This window comes from Plasmodium fragile (assembly GCF_000956335.1).
Source record: "Plasmodium fragile strain nilgiri unplaced genomic scaffold supercont1.2, whole genome shotgun sequence".
Taxonomy (NCBI): Eukaryota; Apicomplexa; class Aconoidasida; order Haemosporida; family Plasmodiidae; genus Plasmodium; species Plasmodium fragile.
Window position 1 is genome coordinate 403,590 of NW_012192582.1, and position 19,256 is coordinate 422,845.

Sequence of the window (19,256 nt, forward strand, 5' to 3'; positions counted from 1 at the left end):
AAAAAAAACAATGCGTTCCTCTTTTTTTTTTTTTTTATTTTCTTTATTGCTTAGCATAGAGGGGATAAATTGGACGTAGCACAGGTAATTAGTATTCTCTTTTTTGCCTGTATGTTAATTCGTACATGGGTGATATTTTTTCCAGTCGTGCATTCTGCGCTGTTCTGCCAGAAGAGGGCGCTCATCTGTCAATGGGGCAAACAAGCTTATACAAAAAATTGCAAAAATGGATAAAAAAAAAAGAAAATGAAAGATTTGCCCATGCACAATTAAGAGGTGAACAAGTATATTTTCCTTTCTCAACAGTCAAGAAAAAAGGGAATATAAATCAGATGGTACACATGTGTTTTTCTTAAATAAACAAATAACCTTTTTTAAAGTATAAAAAAATAAATTAAAATTCGTCGCAGAGTTAAAATGTCGCTATTGCGTATTTGCACAGCGAAAAAAATTATCCGCCATTTGCAATAAAAACAACGGAGAGGTAACACTTCATAACTGTGTGCCAAAAATGGGGGCAGTAAGAATAAGCCAGGGGATGCGCAATAACAATGGCAAGATGCCTAAATAGAGGAAACAGAAAAAAAAAAAAAAAAAAAAGGAGAAAAACTTAACAACAGCATCTTCGCGTCATTCGCACGTGTACACGTACATCGGCATTTTGCGCTGTGTGTGACGCATTCTTCAAAACTGCGAGGACAGTTCGTTGGAGGGGGTGCACCCGAAAATGATCACATGTGATATGGGCGAATGTGCGAGCAATTGTGGCTGAGGGGAAAAGGGAATGTGCACTTGCATATACATATGTATGCCTTCCTTATTGTGATAATTTTGCCCCAATACATGCTTCCACTTGACAGTTTCGGACACGCGTCCCCGATCCTTATGCTTACACACTCCTTCTGCATCTTTGTCATTTTATATTCCCCGTTATGAAGTTGCGAGCAATGCTGCCCCGATGCCGCGTTGCCGCGTCTGATGATGTGCCGCCACGGCTGCATTCCCATGGGGAGGAAGCGACACATCACTCGGATAAACTAATGTTGCAGACCCAGATACATAGCCAATTGATAATCCAAAAATGTAACCCTTTTGTTTAAAAGCGTTTTCATTTTCTGAATAAAAATTTCCTCAATTTCTGCCATTATGCAAATGAGGACTTGAAGGAGAATGATAAAAGATACGAAAATAAAAAAAAACAAATTTGTTTTTACGTGGAAATGGAATGGATCTTTTATTTCAACAAAGATGGTGATGTGTATTAGCAAAGAAGCAAACAAAATTATGAACAAGTTGAAGTATTGTCTTAATTTAAAAAAAAAAAATCGATTCAGAATGTTTTTTCTTTGTTCATTTAGTATGAAATGTGTGACAGTGGTTATGTTTTCACTCTCTGTAGATTTAATCCTGTGTGCTTCCCCCGAGGCGGTGTATTGTACTTTGTCATTTTGTCCATCTTGTTCAAATGAACACGGGTAGTTTCCTTGTACTATTAAACTGTTATGTGGTTGTGTTTGTTTCGAATCTGTTCCATACGGAGGCGCGTTAGATGGGTTAAAAAACGAATGAGTGAGAGCTCCTCTCATGTTTGGTAAAAGGACTAAGTTGTTCCCATTCATCGTTGGTGCATTTTTGCTAGTGCTACCTCCTCCGCTGTGGTGTACATATCGCTCGTGATTATATTCTGCCTTTGTCACATTGTGATGCCCATTTTTGAGTTTATCAAGTATTTCAGAGTCCGCAAAGCGAACAGAAGTTTTTTTTTTAATGGACCAATTGTTATACGAATTCGTAAATTGCTCCTCGGCTGTTAAAGCTTTCTCATTGTGTCCCCCCTTTTGGTGACCTTCCAACTCCTTGCAAAACGAATTGCCATTTTTTTCATGCACTGAAAATTTCTCCTTAAAAAAGGAGGAGTACTGTGGAAATAGTTTGCTCATGATATGTATTAAATTAACCCTGTCTAGGGAAAAAATGGCGTTTTTGATTTGATTTTTGAAAAAAAAATAGAAAGCGTTGTTTAAAAATAGTATGTACAGTTCTGCAATGAGGATATAAAGAATACACATTGTGGCTTTTGTGTTGATGCCCCTCTCTTGATCAAGCAGGAAGTCGCTCTGTAGTAAGGCATAAAAAATTAGGAGATTCACGGAGTAGAGGACGATATGAAAAATGAGGAGTCTCTTTTGCGTCCTAAATATTTTGCAAATACTGTCGTTTATGTGGTCCGTCAAGGTGGTGTAAGCTCTACTGTTCTTATCTGCGTAGATACGATTGTTCTCAATGCGAAACAGGGGGAATAGACGCGTGCGCCAGGTGGTCCAGTTGAGTGCGGAATTGGGCTCATTTGGTGGGCAGTTTGGTGAACAGTTTGGTGGTGGTGTTGGCGCACAATTTTGAGCGCACTTTGATTCCCCCTCCGTGCTGCTACTGCTTTTCACACCACCCCACGGATCGTCAGTGCTTTGCTTAACCGTGCTATTTTGTGTACCTTCCGATGGCAAACATTGCTGAAGTCCCCTCTTGCCATTATGTACTTTTTTTTTCTCACTATTTTGTTTTCCTATCTTGCTGCTCTTTTCCAGTTTGCATTTTTTGACTGCGCTTGGTTTATTTTCAATTTTTATGGAAATATATTCCTTGGAATTTTTGCTATCGATTTTGTGTATGACCAATTTGGGGGCGCTTACATTTGTTGTGTCTTTAGAGGCGTCTCGAATTTTACGTTTTTCTTCATTTGAAACATATCCGTTATTTGCATCACCTTTAACAAGTTTGATTTGTTTGTCTGCCCTATTCATGTCTACGTTTTTTAAGATAGCACATTTATTGTTTCCCGTTTTTTCTTCATTTTCGTTATTTTTTTTGCTACCACTTAATGGTATTTTATTGTCTTCTTCTTTTAATACCTCTTCTTCTTGTTTATTTTCGTGTTCCACGTGGTTGTCGTTCGTAGGGGGCTTCTCCTCGATGACCTCCGTTTCAGGTTTGTTTTGTGAGTCGATCTTTTTTTGCTTATGACTGCTAGAAGTGTTAGGGTTAAAGGATGGCGGGCAGCTCGCAAAGAGATGGCTTTCTCCTGTAGGTGTTCCAAACCGATTGTTACTCCCCAATTTGTAGATTTTCGCCTTGTGTGATTGTCTGTGTTCATATTCTGGGAATATATTTTTTGCTTCTTGTTCCATTTTGATAATTCTATAATAATCTTGATTTTTGAATTCCTTAATTAGTATATTTTTAATGAGATTTTCCATTGCATTGGGGTCGTATGTGATTTTTTCCCCTTCTTCCTTTTCTGTCTGCATGATGTTGGGTAGAATACATGTTGGATTGTCCTTTTCTTCCCAGGAGTTTCCACTCTGTTCAGGTTTGTTTCTGGTTAGGGGTGCCACTAGCAATTCTCCCCTTGTACAGTTCTCACTACTTAACCTTTCGATTTTTTTGTGTATCCCATTTTGAAGAAGCTCAAGTTGAGACGCATCTTTATAAACATTTTTTTGAACATTCGAATAGTTCGTATTATTTTTATTTTCCTTTTCCGTGTTGTTCCCCCAACTGTTCCCCATTTCTCCAGAGTCGGACTGACCACCATTTGGTATTTTTTCTGTTCTCAAGTTGATGCACCTAAGGGGGTCCTTTATGTGTCTAGAGGCAAAGTGATTACATTGCCCATTCAACGCAGTTGCATTGTCATCTTTGGCGAGGGCGCTGCCCAGCTCGTGCAAAGGATCATCCGCGTTGTTACTTTGCACATTAGCATTTTTAACTCCGTTGGCATGACACGAACTGTAACGAGAATATGTGCCATCCCCTGAAGTGGTGATTTCTTCATTTAAGTTCCTCTTCAAAACGGTATCCTTCCCATATTTTCCATCATTAAGATTGCGTATATGATACATACTATGATGACCGTTAATTCCTGCTTCTGATTTGTCCAGGTTATTGTCCTTTGTTCCGTTGCTTAATTGGTGCTCTCCTGAGTTACGTGTTTTTGCGCCTTGAACGTAATCTGCATTACTAATCATTTTTATTTCTTTATGAGGTACATTTTTGCTGTTTTTAAAAATATGGAGAAGGTATCTATGTTCGTATATTTGTAGCAAATCATCACAGTTGAATTTTTCATTCCTTTCTGCATATTGATTTTTTTTATTATTAATATTGTTATTGATTATAGTAGGTTCCTCCTTTGGGAATGAATTGTTTCTTCCCTCTGTTGCGTTGTCTATATTTTTGAGTCCCTTAACAAATATGTTGTATTTCAAGGTGCTATATTTTTTGGCCTTCATTTTGGAACTTTTATATTCATTTGTAATTATTTTTTTTCCCTCGGAACGAATGTCATTGTGTTTTACTTCCCCCACATGGCTGTTAACGTGTACATGCGCTTTTTGTGTTGCTTGGTCAGAAGTAAGTGTTACTAATCTGTGCAGGAGGGTAGATTTTTCTGTTCTTTTTTTTTTTCCTGGCGGTGACGACATAGGCGCGTTGTCACGTTCACTCGTGTACTTTCTATGCATGTATATGTGACCTTTTTTTTCATTTAAGCTTTTTTCACTTGGCTGGGTGTAAGACAAATTAGACAAGTGATTGTAAAGGGTGACCTCTTTTTTTTTGTCCTCATTAAGGGAGAACTTTTCACTTTGATTATTTTTAAAAAAATTTACTCCATTCTTTTCTTTAATTTTTGATAAGAGTACATTAATTTGTGATTCATTTTTCAAATACGAAATAATTTTGCTGTTTTTTTTTTTCAAACCATGTGGATGTTTTCCTTGTTCGATGCCGCCCTTTGGGGGCAACAAATCAATTTCAGGAGCAGCTTTCATTTTCTCATTCTGTACTCTGACGGCTAAAACAGTCGTGTAATACGGTTGTGCCTTTGTGGCATAATCTTCGTATGATTAGGGTAGCACGGAAAGGATACACACAGATGGCAGCGCGGACGCAGCTTAATGGTTTAATGAACAAAACATTAACAGAAGTATTTAATCTGGGGGCACACACGTGAAACAGACATATATATGCCTGAAAGGCTGCATTTGTCATATGCTGAAATTGCTAATAATCACCCTTTTTGAAATATCATTCTTTTTGTCCTGTCGTATGGCGACCATATCGAAGGAGAACGGGGGGGCCAAAAAAAAAATTTCATAACATTGTTAAAGTGTGCCTTTAAAATGGTATACAATGGCGAGATTTTTATTATTTTTTTCATTTATTTTTTTTTTTTTTTTCCTTTTTAATAACTTTATAACCAAGTATCGCATGTGCCATTAGGACGAAAGGTGTGGACTCACCACGCGCGGTTACTTTGGTCATGTCATGTTGTAACGATTTGTTGGTTTGCCATATTGGAGCAAAAAAATTGGAAAATCTCGATGTGCACATTTTCCCATTTGATGCGCGGGTTGATTCGAGTGGGAAAAAATTAAGGAGGCAGGTAGCATAGGTCCGGGGGTAACGCGAGGGGCCCATTTGCCATTTCGAAGTTGCACAGATGAACAGTTGCCAGTTGGGGGATGAAAAAACAGGTCGGCAAAATGGCAGCAAAATTAATACACAATTTAGACTTGTGTGCATGTACTTGTTGATACGCTGCGCGATGTCATGGCGGAAATTGGGATAAAGTTGTACTGTGGCCCTCCCCCCCCTTTGATACCCCTCCTCTTGTAAGAAGAGCTCACGTGAGAATCAATTCGCATGAGAGCAATGGAACGCCAGGTTGCTAAAGACCAGTGCATGTAGGCTGCCCTACTGCTACATGAACAAAATGGTGTTCCTTTAAAAAAAACACCACCGAAATGTAAACTCGAGTCATATTGGAAAAATATTGTCCAAAATTGTGCATACTAAAATTTGACCCGAGTTAAAAATGAGTGGAGAATTCTGCGGGGTTAAAACAGCGAACTTATCCATTTTCATTTTTAAAAAACTTATTCACGCTGTTTCTTTATGTTCTCATTTTCCACAGCTGCGTTTAGCTTCCCTTGGCGCTTTGTCAACAAATGGATTTTAAGGTGCTAAAATGGTGGCCTTTCCATTTTGTGGGCATTAGGCGGGATTTCAAACAAGGTGGTCGCATATTTCATATGCTTCCTCTGCGCGACTGCTGCATGTGTCACTTTGCAACATACGACAGGGTGTACGGCTGTTGTGCAAAATGCCTCCTCCGCATACAATAGGAGAGCAAAGCATAACGGCCTCTCCACCTGGTGAAATCCATTTTGCTGAAGAAAAATGCGAAATGAGTCCTTACCCAACGTGCCGACATTTTTTTTTGCACCTCAAGGTTAGAAGTACCTTTCACATTTACACAATGTAGTAGCCATCCATTTTAGCCGTTGTCATTCCTTCAATGGCTAAGTGGCGTGTTCACATTTTTGCGAAAATCGAAAAAAAAGGCTATGCGCACTACGTAAAGCGGCAATGCAAAATATGCACATGAGAAAATGTACAGGTAAATGTGTGCATATCTACCTATATGCATATGCTTACACGTACGTAAATTTCTTGTGTAGAAAAGAGGGTACGCAACCCTTGTTTTCCCATTGGCATGCGTACCGCGTACCCTTATGCAGCCTTGCGTACATGCGAGTAACGTAAAAAGGAGAAGGAGAAAAACACACGGAGAAATGTAAAAGGTGGCATATGTGGAAAATGAAAACGCGTATAATTAAAATTACAACATATTAGCGGTGTGGTAGCGCGCGCTTCAGTATTCTGTAAAAAAGGGAGTTCTTTAAAAAAAAAAAAAAAATCCTGCGTAGTGTATATGTATATGTGCTTGTACTAGCATGAGAACTACTGCGTACCGGTACGCGAAAAAGGCAATTATGTCGTCTGAGGCATTTTTACCTTCACCCCTTGTTTAAGAAATAGCAATTTTTTCGGTTATGCGAGGCAAATATACTTGTTTTTTTTCCTCATGGTTTTGCTGCACTTGGGCCACATTTTGGCACTCGCCATTTTGCCACTTTTTTTCATCGTGCCCCCCTACATTTTTCGGTTATGCGAAAAAAGAAAAAAAAATTTGTAGATCTCACATAAGTACATTTTTTCCTATGTGCCTTTTACCCCAGGAAGGAGAAACAAGAAAACAAAAAAAGTCATTATATGCACAAATATACCGTATGCCACCCTCACCGGACTATGAAACCATGCGTTTGTTAAAAAAAAAAAAAACAAACAAAATGATTTCCGTAGGCACTGCATAAAATAGATAAATACATACATTAGAAGCTGTATATACTTATATATGCAGATAAACATATATGCATGCGCCAATAAGTTTACCTTTAAGCATGTGCACATATGCTGCCGAAGGTAAAAATACTTAAAAGTAAAGGCAGTGGTACGAGTTTTTCTGTCCGTCCAAGCTGTACAAAAAGATACATAATTATTTATCCCCCCCTCTCCCCCGAGATATATACACTCTATTTAAGCCCCAATGAAATATCTGGAGAAAGATTCGCAAGAGAGCAGACCTCATTACAATGATAGGGATTATGGCTCAGAGAGAAAAGACTACCGAAGTAGTTACAAAAAAGTATTGTGGCCACTGAATCTTAGGATTCACGATGTTGAAGATAAAAATTTAAAGAAAGAGTTGTGCCTAACTGTTAGTAACATACCAGTTGACTGGACAAAGCTTGATATTACCTGGTTTTTTAGGGAATATTTTTACAAGCTAGCCATTGACAGGAGCATCGAGTTCCCGCTAATCGAAGAGGTGTATATGATAAAAAATGAGCCGTCTGCTATTTTGGCGTGTCACGATTCCGTGTCGAGGGAGACAATTCAGAACCTGTCCAACTGCACGGTTAGGAGTGTTAAGGATAAAAAAAAAATTATGCTGAACATACAGCCGTATTACAAGGAGGAGGAGGTGGCGGAAAAGGAGAAAGGGAAAAACAGGGATGGAAAAAAGGAGAACGGCGAAGAGGGAGACAGAGAGAGTAATGGAGAGGGAAAGGAAGACAAGAATGGCGACACCGAGGAAGAGGAAGAAGCAAATGGAAAGCACTCCCAGGAAGAGAAAGAGGACACTGAGGGAGGGAGAAGCAAAGGTGAAAAGGAAATACCGGGCGACGATGAAAATAAAAAAATAAAAAGGATGAGAAAGCGCTCCGCGACCCCGCCAACAAGTAAGAAAAAAAAAAAAAAAAAAAGTGAAAAAAACAGTGACATTAGAAAGGGAGGATTCATGTGTCATTTAAAAAGTGCCCATGAAAAGGGAAATTATTTGTGCCACCAGAAAAGTGTTCAAGTTAAATGTTCCATGGGGTGTCTTTGGCACTGTTCATACATTTTCATTAGCAGAGATGAACCTCCTTGTACGCGTTTGTACGTTTCTACCGCTACAATCGCGTGGGTCATCCAAATGAATGAATTATTCCGTGGAACGTGTATAATTCTGCCCACTTCGCACAGCATATCCTCTGCGCAATTTTCTCCTCTTTTATTTTATTTATTTTTTTTTGTGCTCTCCCTTTTTTGAACAACACAGAACATGGAATGGAATGGCCAAAGGACCTAGAACTAAGGAACTGCAACGATATAGACCTGCGGAGAAAATTGTGCGTCTTCGGAAGATATAAGCCACTGCATTGGGGTGTGAAAGAATTGACTTCATTTCTAAAGTACTATTTTGATACCTTAAAAAGAGATCACGAAAATTTTGAAATTCCAGAAATAAGTTATATGTGGGCAGATAAAGGAACCCACTTAGTGACTTTTGCATGCAGGAATGAAAAGTCGAGGTACAACATGCTGTTAGTAAGGGCATGCTACCTAAATGAGGATGATGCGAAACATAATATAAAAAATGCATTAAGAGTATGGATACAGTTTGAAAAATGGACCCCATATAAAAACCCCATAAATTCAAAATATAAAAATTATAACATGCCAAGAGGTGATTTTAACAAATATTCCTATCCACATGAACACACCATGGATAGAGGTAGTTATACACGGAGCTACAGACATCCTCCGTATGATGATTACCCAAAACATAGAGCTGGTTCTTACAGATATAGTGGAAATGGACATAGCAGAATGACCCCCCCTTCAAATTATTACCATCATAATTCTGATGATAGAGGTCGAAGAAATTATGACCATGTGAAACATCCCTACCAAAATAGATCCCCTTCTCCTCATGCACAATCACATCACAACAAATATAAGAAAAAATACTCGCGTTCTCCTACCCCTAAAGATTATCATAAAAAGAAAATTAAAAGATCCAGGTCCCATGACACATACAAGGAGGAAAGCAACACCCACTCTCGTAAACATAAGAGCAACGCATACCATTAGGCGTTTGTGGGGTGGGAAGCGCCACAGAAGAGCTATACTTGCCACGCATATATAAATGTATATATGTTTTTTTGTATTATTCCTCTATGTATAGTGACGGGGGGGTGGTGGATGCGTCGAGGGAAAGCATTTTGTTTCCGTCGTGCGTGTGTGTTGTTCATCTGTGCACGCGTTTGTGCCTTTTGCCTATGCGCGCGCACGAGGATTGAGCCTGTCTAGGGTTCACAGCAAATTGTTTTTGTATTGAGTGCGGCCAGGGAGGCACAGACCAAGGGCGTATGCAGCTCGTGAGCGTGCGTCCACTGGAAAAAGTCCCAAAAATGGAAAAAAACACGACAGGTGCGATAGTTGCGGAAGTGCAGCAAATGCGGCAATTGTAACCATCGCAACCGTCATACCCATTTTACAGTAGCTGCATAAAAATAGCTGCTGTGGACTATCCTGGGAGCAGGCATCTGTGGCGACTGCGGCAGGATTAGTCCATTCATATATAATTCAAAAGAGGTGGTTGGTTTGCTGCCGGGCTAGTAGACCGTCTGGCTGATCGGCTTCTTCCATTTTTGAAGCTGTAAATCATTTGTATTTTTGCGGGAAATTCGTTGTCATTTTTCGCACACACATATTCATGCGCATATAATAAGGCGGCACAAAACAAACAACTCGTACAGATCCCTTTTCAAGCAACTTTCCCTTAGCATTTATTGTTCCAAAAGTTTCTGAATTTACGACATGACGCTTAGGTGAATTCGCTCGAGATATAATTCCACATTTTTCCTGTGTTTTCGCCCACCTGCTTTTTGCCCATTTTTTACCTCTTTATTACCCCTTTATTACCCCTATATTAACCCTTTTTTTTTTTATGACGCCCTTTTAAAAGGTTTATCACATTTTTAGAAAGAATGAGAGATAGGTATTTTATATACCTATCTCATAAGAGGAAATTTTCAAGCTGGATAAACTCTTGCGTATTTAATCCAAGTTCTAGTTTTTCTTCCTCTCTATTTTCTGTCTGCACCGTGTTCTCATCTGTTTGCATATTATCGTCATCGGTGTGTGGATCCCAAACGGTTTCATTTTTGCCCTGCTGCTTTTGTATGACATTATTTATTATATTTAGGCATATCCTGGTGATGTTCTTTTTATTAGTATTGAGATTTTGAATGACACCCATATGGATTAATTCGCCTATGTAACATTTGATGGTACGCAGATTGGCAGTGAGTCTGTTGTCTAGCAGAGCAATGGTTGAACGTTTGGCGGCGATATTGTTGTTTATTTGTTTAACTTGATTTTTTACAATTTTAATTTTGTCCTTTTTGTGTTTAAGTATTAATTTCAAATCATTATTATGATGTTCTTTTTTTATAAAAAAATGATTTAAAATTGTTAATGTGGTGTTATTCTGTTCATTGTACATGGCTTTTTTTTTAATTACGTCATGATATAGTTCTTCCATACATTGTGTATTTTCCTTTATGAGGCTTTTTTTTGTTTTCATTTGTGCAAAGGTGTTCATTATTTTCCTGTTGGCATTTTGGATGGCTTTACATAATTGAATGATGTCTTTTTTTAGCCTATTAATTTTGATATCTGTCAACACATTTTGTTTTTTTCTTTTTAGCAGAACTGCTTGTTGATTTATCAATTTTTCGTAAAGACTTTTTGAATTATTTTTTATTTCCTGGATTTCGCTTTCCAGGTCCTGAATTTGTTTTTCCTTAATAATGATGTTGCTTTCGATTTCTTTAATTTGGTTTTCCACTTTACTCATTTGGTCAGCGGTCGCAGATGGAGAAGCTGTCGTGCTAATGTGTGCATGAGCATGGAAGATTTGTGAAAATTCGTTAATAAAGTGTTTGGCGGGGGTGTGCCCTTTTTTCTGAGGAAGTTATCCAAACTTCGTCTATGCTCCCCTTCCGTTATGACTTTCTGTCAGGGGAAAGTGTTTCGTGGGGGAATTTTAGTGGGAAGAAAATAGTTGATTTGGAAATGTACGTTTGAGAAGTTTGTCTTGTTGTTGTAGCTTTGTAGAGAATTGCTCAAATGGGCATTATTAATAGTAGCATCATGCGTAGCAGACATGGACGCTGCCGCGTTTCGAGAGAACGACACAAGGCGAAGCGCCTCTTCTACTGTCCGTTATATCCGTGGACATTTTCTAAATTTAAAAGCAATACACCTTTTTAAAAACAAAAGAGGCACAAGTTATCCCAATGGTTTGAAATGGAGGCTTGGTACTCTGTGCACGTGTGTATATGCACACTGGGTTAGGCACATTTCGTGAGGAATGAACAAAAAAAAAAAAAAAAAAAAAAACAACGCAGTTTTATTGTCACTCTTCACGGAGGACAATTATATAAATTGAAAAAAAAAAAAAAAAAAAAAGAGTAACAAATGTGCAATGTGGAAATTTCGAAAAGCCGGAGAAATGTACTTACGCACGCTCAATTGTTTTTCAATAAAAATTAAGTTTGCGCAGAGTGCTAAAGAGCTAGTAGGCACTTGAATTTTTAAACAACTCTTGTTCTGCGTCTTTCAGAAAGGAATGTATATAGCATGCGCTGCTTGGTAGGTCCTTGTCCTGACTTAGTGATTCGAGTTGTTCTTTAATCATTTCCTCACTATTTAAATTGCACTTGTTCGTAGTCTCGTCCTCACTAGTGTTGCTTTCAAGGTCATCCACAATACTTTTGTAATTATTTTTTTCATCAGGATAGTCTTCTTCTTCTTCAATTGGTAAGTGCTGATTATGATAATATAATTCCTCTGTGAAGACTAAATTGCACTGGCACATTTTGTCCACCTTCTCCTTTGTGCACTCTGTGGTTTCTTCAAAGATGTTGTATTTTTTGTAAAAGGTTAATAATGGGGCAAAGAATGCCATGGCGCTTGTTAAGACGGGGGTGGATGACACAGCACTTTGCGAAGCCACAGCTGCGGGTATGGCTGTGTTGGGTACGGCGGCTGAAAGGGGCGCCGTTGAGGATGCAACAGCCGGGGTGACGGCTGGTGAAAAACTGAACGGGATGCAACCGCAACATGTTCCTGAGCTGATAGACCCAGTTAAAGCGGCTACGAAGGATGTTAAATGATGCGGCATTGTGATTAAGGGGAGGGAGAATTATACGGATGCACGTGTAGATGGTTGGACTAGTTTCTACTTATTAACAGTGATGCGAAAAACTGCCACAAGGAAATTAGGAAGCGCTGAAAAGGGATGTAATGTCTATGGGGGTTAATTTTACATAAACCAAAAATGTTTTTTTTTTTTAAATAAAAATGGTGTCAGTGAAGTTTTATTCTGTTCATTTAGCTGTTTTTTTTTTTTTTTTTTTTTTTTCATTTTTCTTTTTTTTTATTTTGCTATTTCGAAGTGGCGTTCTTGTGTAAACGGAAAGGAAAAAAGCACAAGGGCAGATCCTACGTAGTGTGTTACGAAGATTGATTTGCCCAGCTCTGGTGGTACATTTTCATTTAAATAAAATTTTAATGTGAGTGACCAAAAAATGCAACCTTTTATTGTTGACTTTTTTCCTGTTATGGGGAAAATCAAGAAACACACTACCTCTACATATCCCCCAGCGAAGGAAACGCCTGTGTAATTTTTTTTTCTATATATCGCTACCGATTAACGAGGGCGTCAACATCAACGTATGTACAGAACATCACTACGCAGAGGAGTAAATATGCGCATATTTTTTTAATGCGAGACAGTGTGATATGCCTTTGGAGGGGGAGAAAAAAGTGCCAATTTTTTCATTTTCCAGGGAAAACGTTTGTTACATGGGGTATATGCTGCTGACATGGGTGTAATAATCCGCCATAATGCGCAGAAGGAAAAAAAAATAATAGGCGAAAAACGCCAGCCAAAGGAGCTTTCAATTTAGATTAAAGGGGGAAATGAAAGGGGAGTACATTTTAGCCTTTTCTGTGCATAGGGTGTAGGCTTATTGTATTAATGAGGGCTCAACATGGAGATGCATTAAAAAGGTGTCCTCTGCGAGGCATTTAAAAAAAAAAAATACAAAAATGAAGAAGCATTTTAACCTGAGAAGAAACATTTTTATAAATCGAATATCTTCATTTGCGTAAAATGATGACATGTCTGCAAAGTTGTTTATTGGCCTAATATTGCATTCAGGTGTCCACAAATGTGAAGAATTTTTCTACCGCCTTCGTAATTGGCTTGTTCGCAAGTTGCATACCGCGCTGGTGGATAAAATGCATTCATCTTATAAGGGAGGGAAGCAAGCTGTTAGCAAATATATTTATAATGGAAAAACTAATCCGAGACAGTAAAAAAATGAACACGATTTTTTTTTTTTTTTGGTAAGTTTTGAGTTCATATTCCTCTATGTCGTTGCATTAAAATTACGAATTTAATCATGTCTCTTTGTGTATGCGTTCTCTAAATTTTCTTCAAATATATATATTTTTTTTTTTTGCATAAAATCGTTGCACGGTTGATGTAATGATACAGGTTGAGAACAAATGGAGGCATACGCTTTTGCTAAACTTGCCATTTCGCCAACCGGTAATGGTTGCCTAGCTAAAGGTTGTGCTTCCCATTGCTTGAAGTCAATTTATTAAACAGTTTTTTTTTGGGGGGGGGGCATCAGATAGCCACTGTTTTAGCGCATTTTTTTTTTTTTTTTAATATAAATATAGTTCCCCCTTTTAAGGCTACATATATTTGTGAACGCTGTTTTCTACAAGTGTGTGTGGATAGGCCCCTTTTTTGGTTTACCCCTTAAAATGTGCGCCGTGCAGTAGCTTTATTTTTTGTGCCTTTCTTCTGTGACGGCAGCGATAAATGGTGGGGAACAAAATTTTTTTTACGCATCATACGGCAGGAGATATGTTCGGGTAAGTATCCATATCAGGAGCAAAATTATAGTGGCCAAAACTATTTTTTTGTGAAGCAAGTATAAATGAAATCAAGTAGGGGCGAATTTGTTACGGGGAAACAGAAGAGAACTTCCAGAATAATTGCTCTGCGGCACGTGGGGTTCTTTGTGCGGGCATTCCTTTGCACGTGTGCGCACAGGGGAGGTGAGAAGCTCTAAATATTTGTCAACTTATCGGGTTGAGGAACACAGCCCAAGAGGTAATAGGTGTATTACTATGATTACAGTTACAGCCATGGAAATATGAGAACCACTGCTTTATTGCGAAAGTGTATTTCCTCTAAATCGGTGGATATAAGACCCTGGCGCCAATCGGGGAAAAGCTTATGCAGGTACGGGTAACTGTGCTTGGTTTCTCTAGGCGGTTAACTGAGAAGTGACAGAGGGGGAGAGACGAATCAGCGGAAATGATGTGTAGGAAGCACCACGACCGGAGCGACTGTATGGGCAAAGACAACGAAGATAACGGAGCGACCTGGCACTTGGCACCTGCGAACATGAACCACATAAGGGGGGAAAGAAGGTAACCCCTGAACTGCACAAAATGGATCCAACGAACAACATGTTTTTCTGCAGCAACACATGGATGGAACACAGAAGAGTAGCCAGCAATTACCTTTCCATGCACAGAGGTAGAAGTTACTATTATGAGAGGCACCCAGGTATCGTGTCGTTTATTCTATCCACACTGCCTTTGTTAATAATATGTATGATTCATCTGTTGATAAAAGCAAGTGGTTACTACATTGGGAATTTATTCTTAATGATATCATATTTATATTCATTTTTTTTCTTCATTTTGTATTATTATAACTCTTACGCGTTCTTTGTCCTGTTTGTTTTTTTCTCCTTTTTCATATCATTGTGTTTACACGAATTTGCCCACGCGCTTGTTGCGTACAAGTATGGGGATATTACGATGGTTTACAAAGGCTACCTCTATCTAGACATTGTAAATTATTTAGACATTTTCCACACCCTCATAATACCATTAACAACGCTGCTTATAACAGGATTTGGGTTACCAGGAAATTTATATTGGCTGCAATTACACTTTATAAGAAGCAGATTTCAGATGTCATGTATTTATTTATCAGGCCCCATATCAGACATTGTGTGTATCCTGACAATTGTTTTTTTTTACAATTTTTACGCATACGTTAAGAATAGTAATAATTTAAGTGTGCAGCCTCACTCGATTTTATTTATATCTCTTGCGACGGCTGCTTCTTTCCTCGTGGATTCCTTTCTTTTAAACATTTGTCCATTTTTTGGCTTTGATGGATGGGGCATCGTGGAGCCCTACATTCCCTACTGCGTACATAGCCTGTAAGGAATGAGCAAATCATCTCCTAGATGCGTGCCATTGGGCATATCATTGTGCATATCTTTGCGCATATCATTGTACACATGCGAGTGCCCACGAGGGCATACACCACACATGTACGTTTTTCACCCTGAATCCCTTCCCGCTAACATGGTATTGTTGTTTGCGAAACATTAAGTTTTATACCTCCCCTTTCTCCCTCCGCAGAATCAACGAAGAAATTGTGAACACCTATTTGTCCTACATATGCCCTCTCCTGGTTTTTATATATTTTAACTTTATCGAAACCAAGTTCCTCTTCTTCACAAGGATTGTTAACTTTATTTTGGGGCGCATTCTCGGAATTGAGGTTTCGCATGTGACAATTGGAGTTAACGCATTTCCGACGTTATATGCTTACCTCAGAAATTTGTAGCGTTTTAGGGAGTGTTGTTGTATATGTGCCCATTTTCCATCTTTTCGAATATTTTGCTACCTCATTTTTGTCAATTTTTTTACCCCGTCTTTTTGGTAACCTTTTTTTTCCCCTTATTATTTCTTCGTGAGACCACGTGCATAACGTGGTGTGTTACATTTTTTTTTTTTTTTCCCATAAAGAGGTATGCGTGAAGTGGGCATAAAACGCCCCCCAAAATGGTCGCATGCACCCATTCTTTAGCGCCGTCATGCAACGAAAGAGAAAGGGAAAAGTGCACCTACGTTATGGAAGACGTTATGATGTGTGTGAGTTGGCATGTGAGCCACTTCGCCTCCATTTGGCACGACTGAACAAGGTGATTCGATATTGTGGCGCTTTCGTGGTGGATAAGTGGTGCTGTTCACAGGACCCACCAGTGGGTAGCTAAATCCACGTGCACGCTCTTATAAGTTTTTTTTTTTTTTTTTTTTTTTTTTTATGGTAACTTTTGAAGGGGAACACAACGAATGGTTGTCTCCCTGGATGATTTGTTTGCAGTTGTGTGTGGAAACTTATGTATATGAACATGTATGAACTAAAAAAAATGTTACATGGATGGATATTTATCAATGGTTGGAATAACAATGTGTGGGCATTCTTTGGCTAGAAAAAAAAAAAAAAAAATGTCTCATATGTAATATTCAGACACAAATGGGGAACACCCATATGTGTGGACATAAATGCAACATGCATTTTGTTTAAGCTTACATTTAAAATTTTTTTTTTTTTTTTTTTTTTTGCACGCAGTAATATTTGTCGTGATGGGAAGGAAAAAAAAGAAAAATATGTATATATCACAAGGTGATTTTCTACTTGACTGAAATGGAGTTTTTCAGTCTTTTCGTAAAGCGGCAACAATTTGCATAAATGAATGGTGATTAATGACACGTATGGCATTTAAAGCTTATTCTGTGCCTTTGCATATCATCCATAATTTTGGCAGCTATATATAAATAGTACAATTAAAAATTTTGTACTAATTGTCTTTATTATCTTCATCATCAACATCACTATTGTTGTTTGCATTTGAAAAAGTAAAGAGTGTAGAATGTTTTCATAAAAAGTGTGTGTTCGTTCTTCCTTCATCATTGCGCTCATTAGGTGCATATTTCCAAACAGGTATAAATTATTTATGGACAGAAGGTATTCATTTGCCTTGTTCATCATAATATAGTGGTTTTCAAATTTATAGCTTTTGATAAATTCGATGAATTCAGAACTGTGTATTATTCCGCCACACACACAAACGTTAGGGTACTATATTTAACTAATTATATATTCGCTGTTGGGTTTGTTCAGTTTTGCAGCTTTGATTCGAAGTAGCGTTCGTTTGGTTAATAGTGCTTATATATTTGTTTTCCATTTTTCTTCCCATCTCATGAGAATAGTACATGTCCATGTTGTAATCATATCTTTTCAAGCTAGCGTGGAACTTGTGTAGAAAACTCATCGTCTTAGCACATATGCTAATGTTATATCTTATCCTAAGGACATGTGCAATGGTTAAATTGGGGTCATACTTTTTCGTGTACATAAGATAGCACATGGCAACTACTAAACATATGCTGTTGACCTTTTCCTTTTTATGATTTGACATACCCTGATTGCACATGATTAGTAAATTTGCGTTCTGTGTATTTTCCTCCTTGTGCGTATTCAGCATTGCGTTTTTTTGTGATGGTCCTCTATCTGCACTAGCGCTTGAGTTTTGCATATCGCATGTTCTGATTTCAACATCCTTTTGCTTATCTGCATTTGCATTTGGAACCTTGGAATCCTGTGTGCCTCTATTTTCGTGAACATCAAAAATTTGCAGAATACTCTGTATAACGTCGTACATCATTCGGACGTCCAAAAGGTCTCCATACTTTACACATTCACCTGTGCGTATATTTGAATTTTCTACAATTCTGGTTGTCACATTATATCTCGAGTATTGTATTTCGTCTACATTTCTGAAATAAAATCCAGGGTCCGTAAAATCGTAAACATATTTTATGTTCAAATGTTTAGTTATGAATGGATTTGTAATATGGATGGGTGTTCCCACGAATATGTTGCTACAGAATTTTACAGGGTAATTAGCAGACGCTTGGTAATTGATGAAGGAAGCTATGTTTATTTTAGGTTTACTTTTCTCTATACATAAAAAGAAGTATTCCTTTTTAAAATTTTTATAGCCTCCTTTTAGTAAATAAAAATGAGCTTTCACATTGGCGAAGTAGGTATACAGTAGGTGTTCATAATAGTAATGTCTTTGCACCTTTTCACTAGTATGATAAAATATTACCTTTGTGTCTTTTTTCAACGCGATTTCTTTCTTCATTTCCTTTATTACTGGTTCGTTTGTTATGTGTACAGCATTATTGATATGGTCCATTTCGAATTCCTTTTCCATCTGAAGGTCAACGAGAAACAGGCTTCTGTTATTTCCATAGTGTAGCCACTGCTGGAAGTAGTTGTACAGGTGGGTCGGGGTTATCGTTCTGATGACCATATCCGAGCGAGTGTCCTCGTTGCCCTCCTTTGGGCAACCTTGAGGCTCCTTGGCTGAGCAATTTTGCGGGGCCTTTGTCAAATCGTCCTTCATGTCGCTGTTCATTCCATTCGTCATGTCATTCTTCATACCATTTTTCATGTCATTGGTCATGTCATTCTTCATGTCATTCTTCAAGCCATTCTTCATGTCATTCTTCAAGCCATTCTTCATGCCACTGGTGATGCCATTCTTCATCCCATTGGTTATGTAATTCTTCACGCAATTCATCATCCCATTCATCACCCCATTCATCATCCCATTCGTCATGCCATTCTTCATGCCATTCTTCATGCCATTCTTCAAGCCATTCGTCAAGCCGCACTCCTTCCCGTCTAGCTCCTTGCGTGCACCCACATCAACCTTATTGGTTTCTTTCCCCTGTAGCATCTCCCTTCTGACTTGCTCTTTCAAAGCTTCGAAATCTATGCATTGATACATGGTGGCTGGGGCTTACGATGTTTCGGGGGAGAGGGGTGTCACGGGGGGCTTAGTTTTAGTCTTTACGGAAGGTACAAATGGCCCTACTACCCTTGTACCACGAAGCCAATGACCGTGTACCAACTGGGCGTTTCTTTTGTGCACGATGTCGAAGCGGGGAAATAGGAAAAGAGCCCAATGGGACAGGGGAAAACAAGAACGCACGAAATTGGAGCGTGCAAAATGGGAGCACGCAAAAAAAAAAAAAAAAAAAAAAAAAAAAAA

At 38.4% G+C, this 19,256-nt stretch overlaps 6 protein-coding genes across 6 annotated transcripts; 2 read left to right on the forward strand and 4 right to left on the reverse strand.

Moving 5' to 3' along the window:
- Positions 1 to 1,037: 1,037 nt before the first annotated feature.
- On the reverse strand, positions 1,038 to 4,829 carry AK88_00262 (uncharacterized protein; the record flags this gene model as incomplete). Its single annotated transcript, XM_012477913.1, has 1 exon — positions 1,038 to 4,829. One exon carries the CDS (start codon positions 4,827 to 4,829, stop codon positions 1,038 to 1,040), a length of 3,792 nt encoding a protein of 1,263 aa, XP_012333336.1.
- Positions 4,830 to 7,450: 2,621 nt separating this feature from the next.
- On the forward strand, positions 7,451 to 9,324 carry AK88_00263 (uncharacterized protein; the record flags this gene model as incomplete). Its single annotated transcript, XM_012477914.1, has 2 exons — positions 7,451 to 8,147; positions 8,510 to 9,324. 2 exons carry the CDS (start codon positions 7,451 to 7,453, stop codon positions 9,322 to 9,324), a joined length of 1,512 nt encoding a protein of 503 aa, XP_012333337.1.
- A 928-nt stretch (positions 9,325 to 10,252) lies between these two features.
- AK88_00264 (uncharacterized protein) lies at positions 10,253 to 11,095 on the reverse strand (the record flags this gene model as incomplete). Its single annotated transcript, XM_012477915.1, has 1 exon — positions 10,253 to 11,095. The coding sequence occupies one exon, from the start codon at positions 11,093 to 11,095 to the stop codon at positions 10,253 to 10,255; it is 843 nt and encodes a 280-aa protein (XP_012333338.1).
- A 720-nt stretch (positions 11,096 to 11,815) lies between these two features.
- On the reverse strand, positions 11,816 to 12,208 carry AK88_00265 (uncharacterized protein; the record flags this gene model as incomplete). The annotated part of the gene is made up of 1 exon (XM_012477916.1): positions 11,816 to 12,208. One exon carries the CDS (start codon positions 12,206 to 12,208, stop codon positions 11,816 to 11,818), a length of 393 nt encoding a protein of 130 aa, XP_012333339.1.
- A 2,567-nt stretch (positions 12,209 to 14,775) lies between these two features.
- Positions 14,776 to 15,973, forward strand: AK88_00266 (uncharacterized protein; the record flags this gene model as incomplete). Its single annotated transcript, XM_012477917.1, has 2 exons — positions 14,776 to 15,560; positions 15,766 to 15,973. The coding sequence occupies 2 exons, from the start codon at positions 14,776 to 14,778 to the stop codon at positions 15,971 to 15,973; spliced, it is 993 nt and encodes a 330-aa protein (XP_012333340.1).
- Positions 15,974 to 16,939: 966 nt separating this feature from the next.
- AK88_00267 (uncharacterized protein) lies at positions 16,940 to 18,992 on the reverse strand (the record flags this gene model as incomplete). Its single annotated transcript, XM_012477918.1, has 2 exons — positions 16,940 to 17,234; positions 17,284 to 18,992. The coding sequence occupies 2 exons, from the start codon at positions 18,990 to 18,992 to the stop codon at positions 16,940 to 16,942; spliced, it is 2,004 nt and encodes a 667-aa protein (XP_012333341.1).
- Between the last annotated feature and the right edge of the window lie 264 nt (positions 18,993 to 19,256).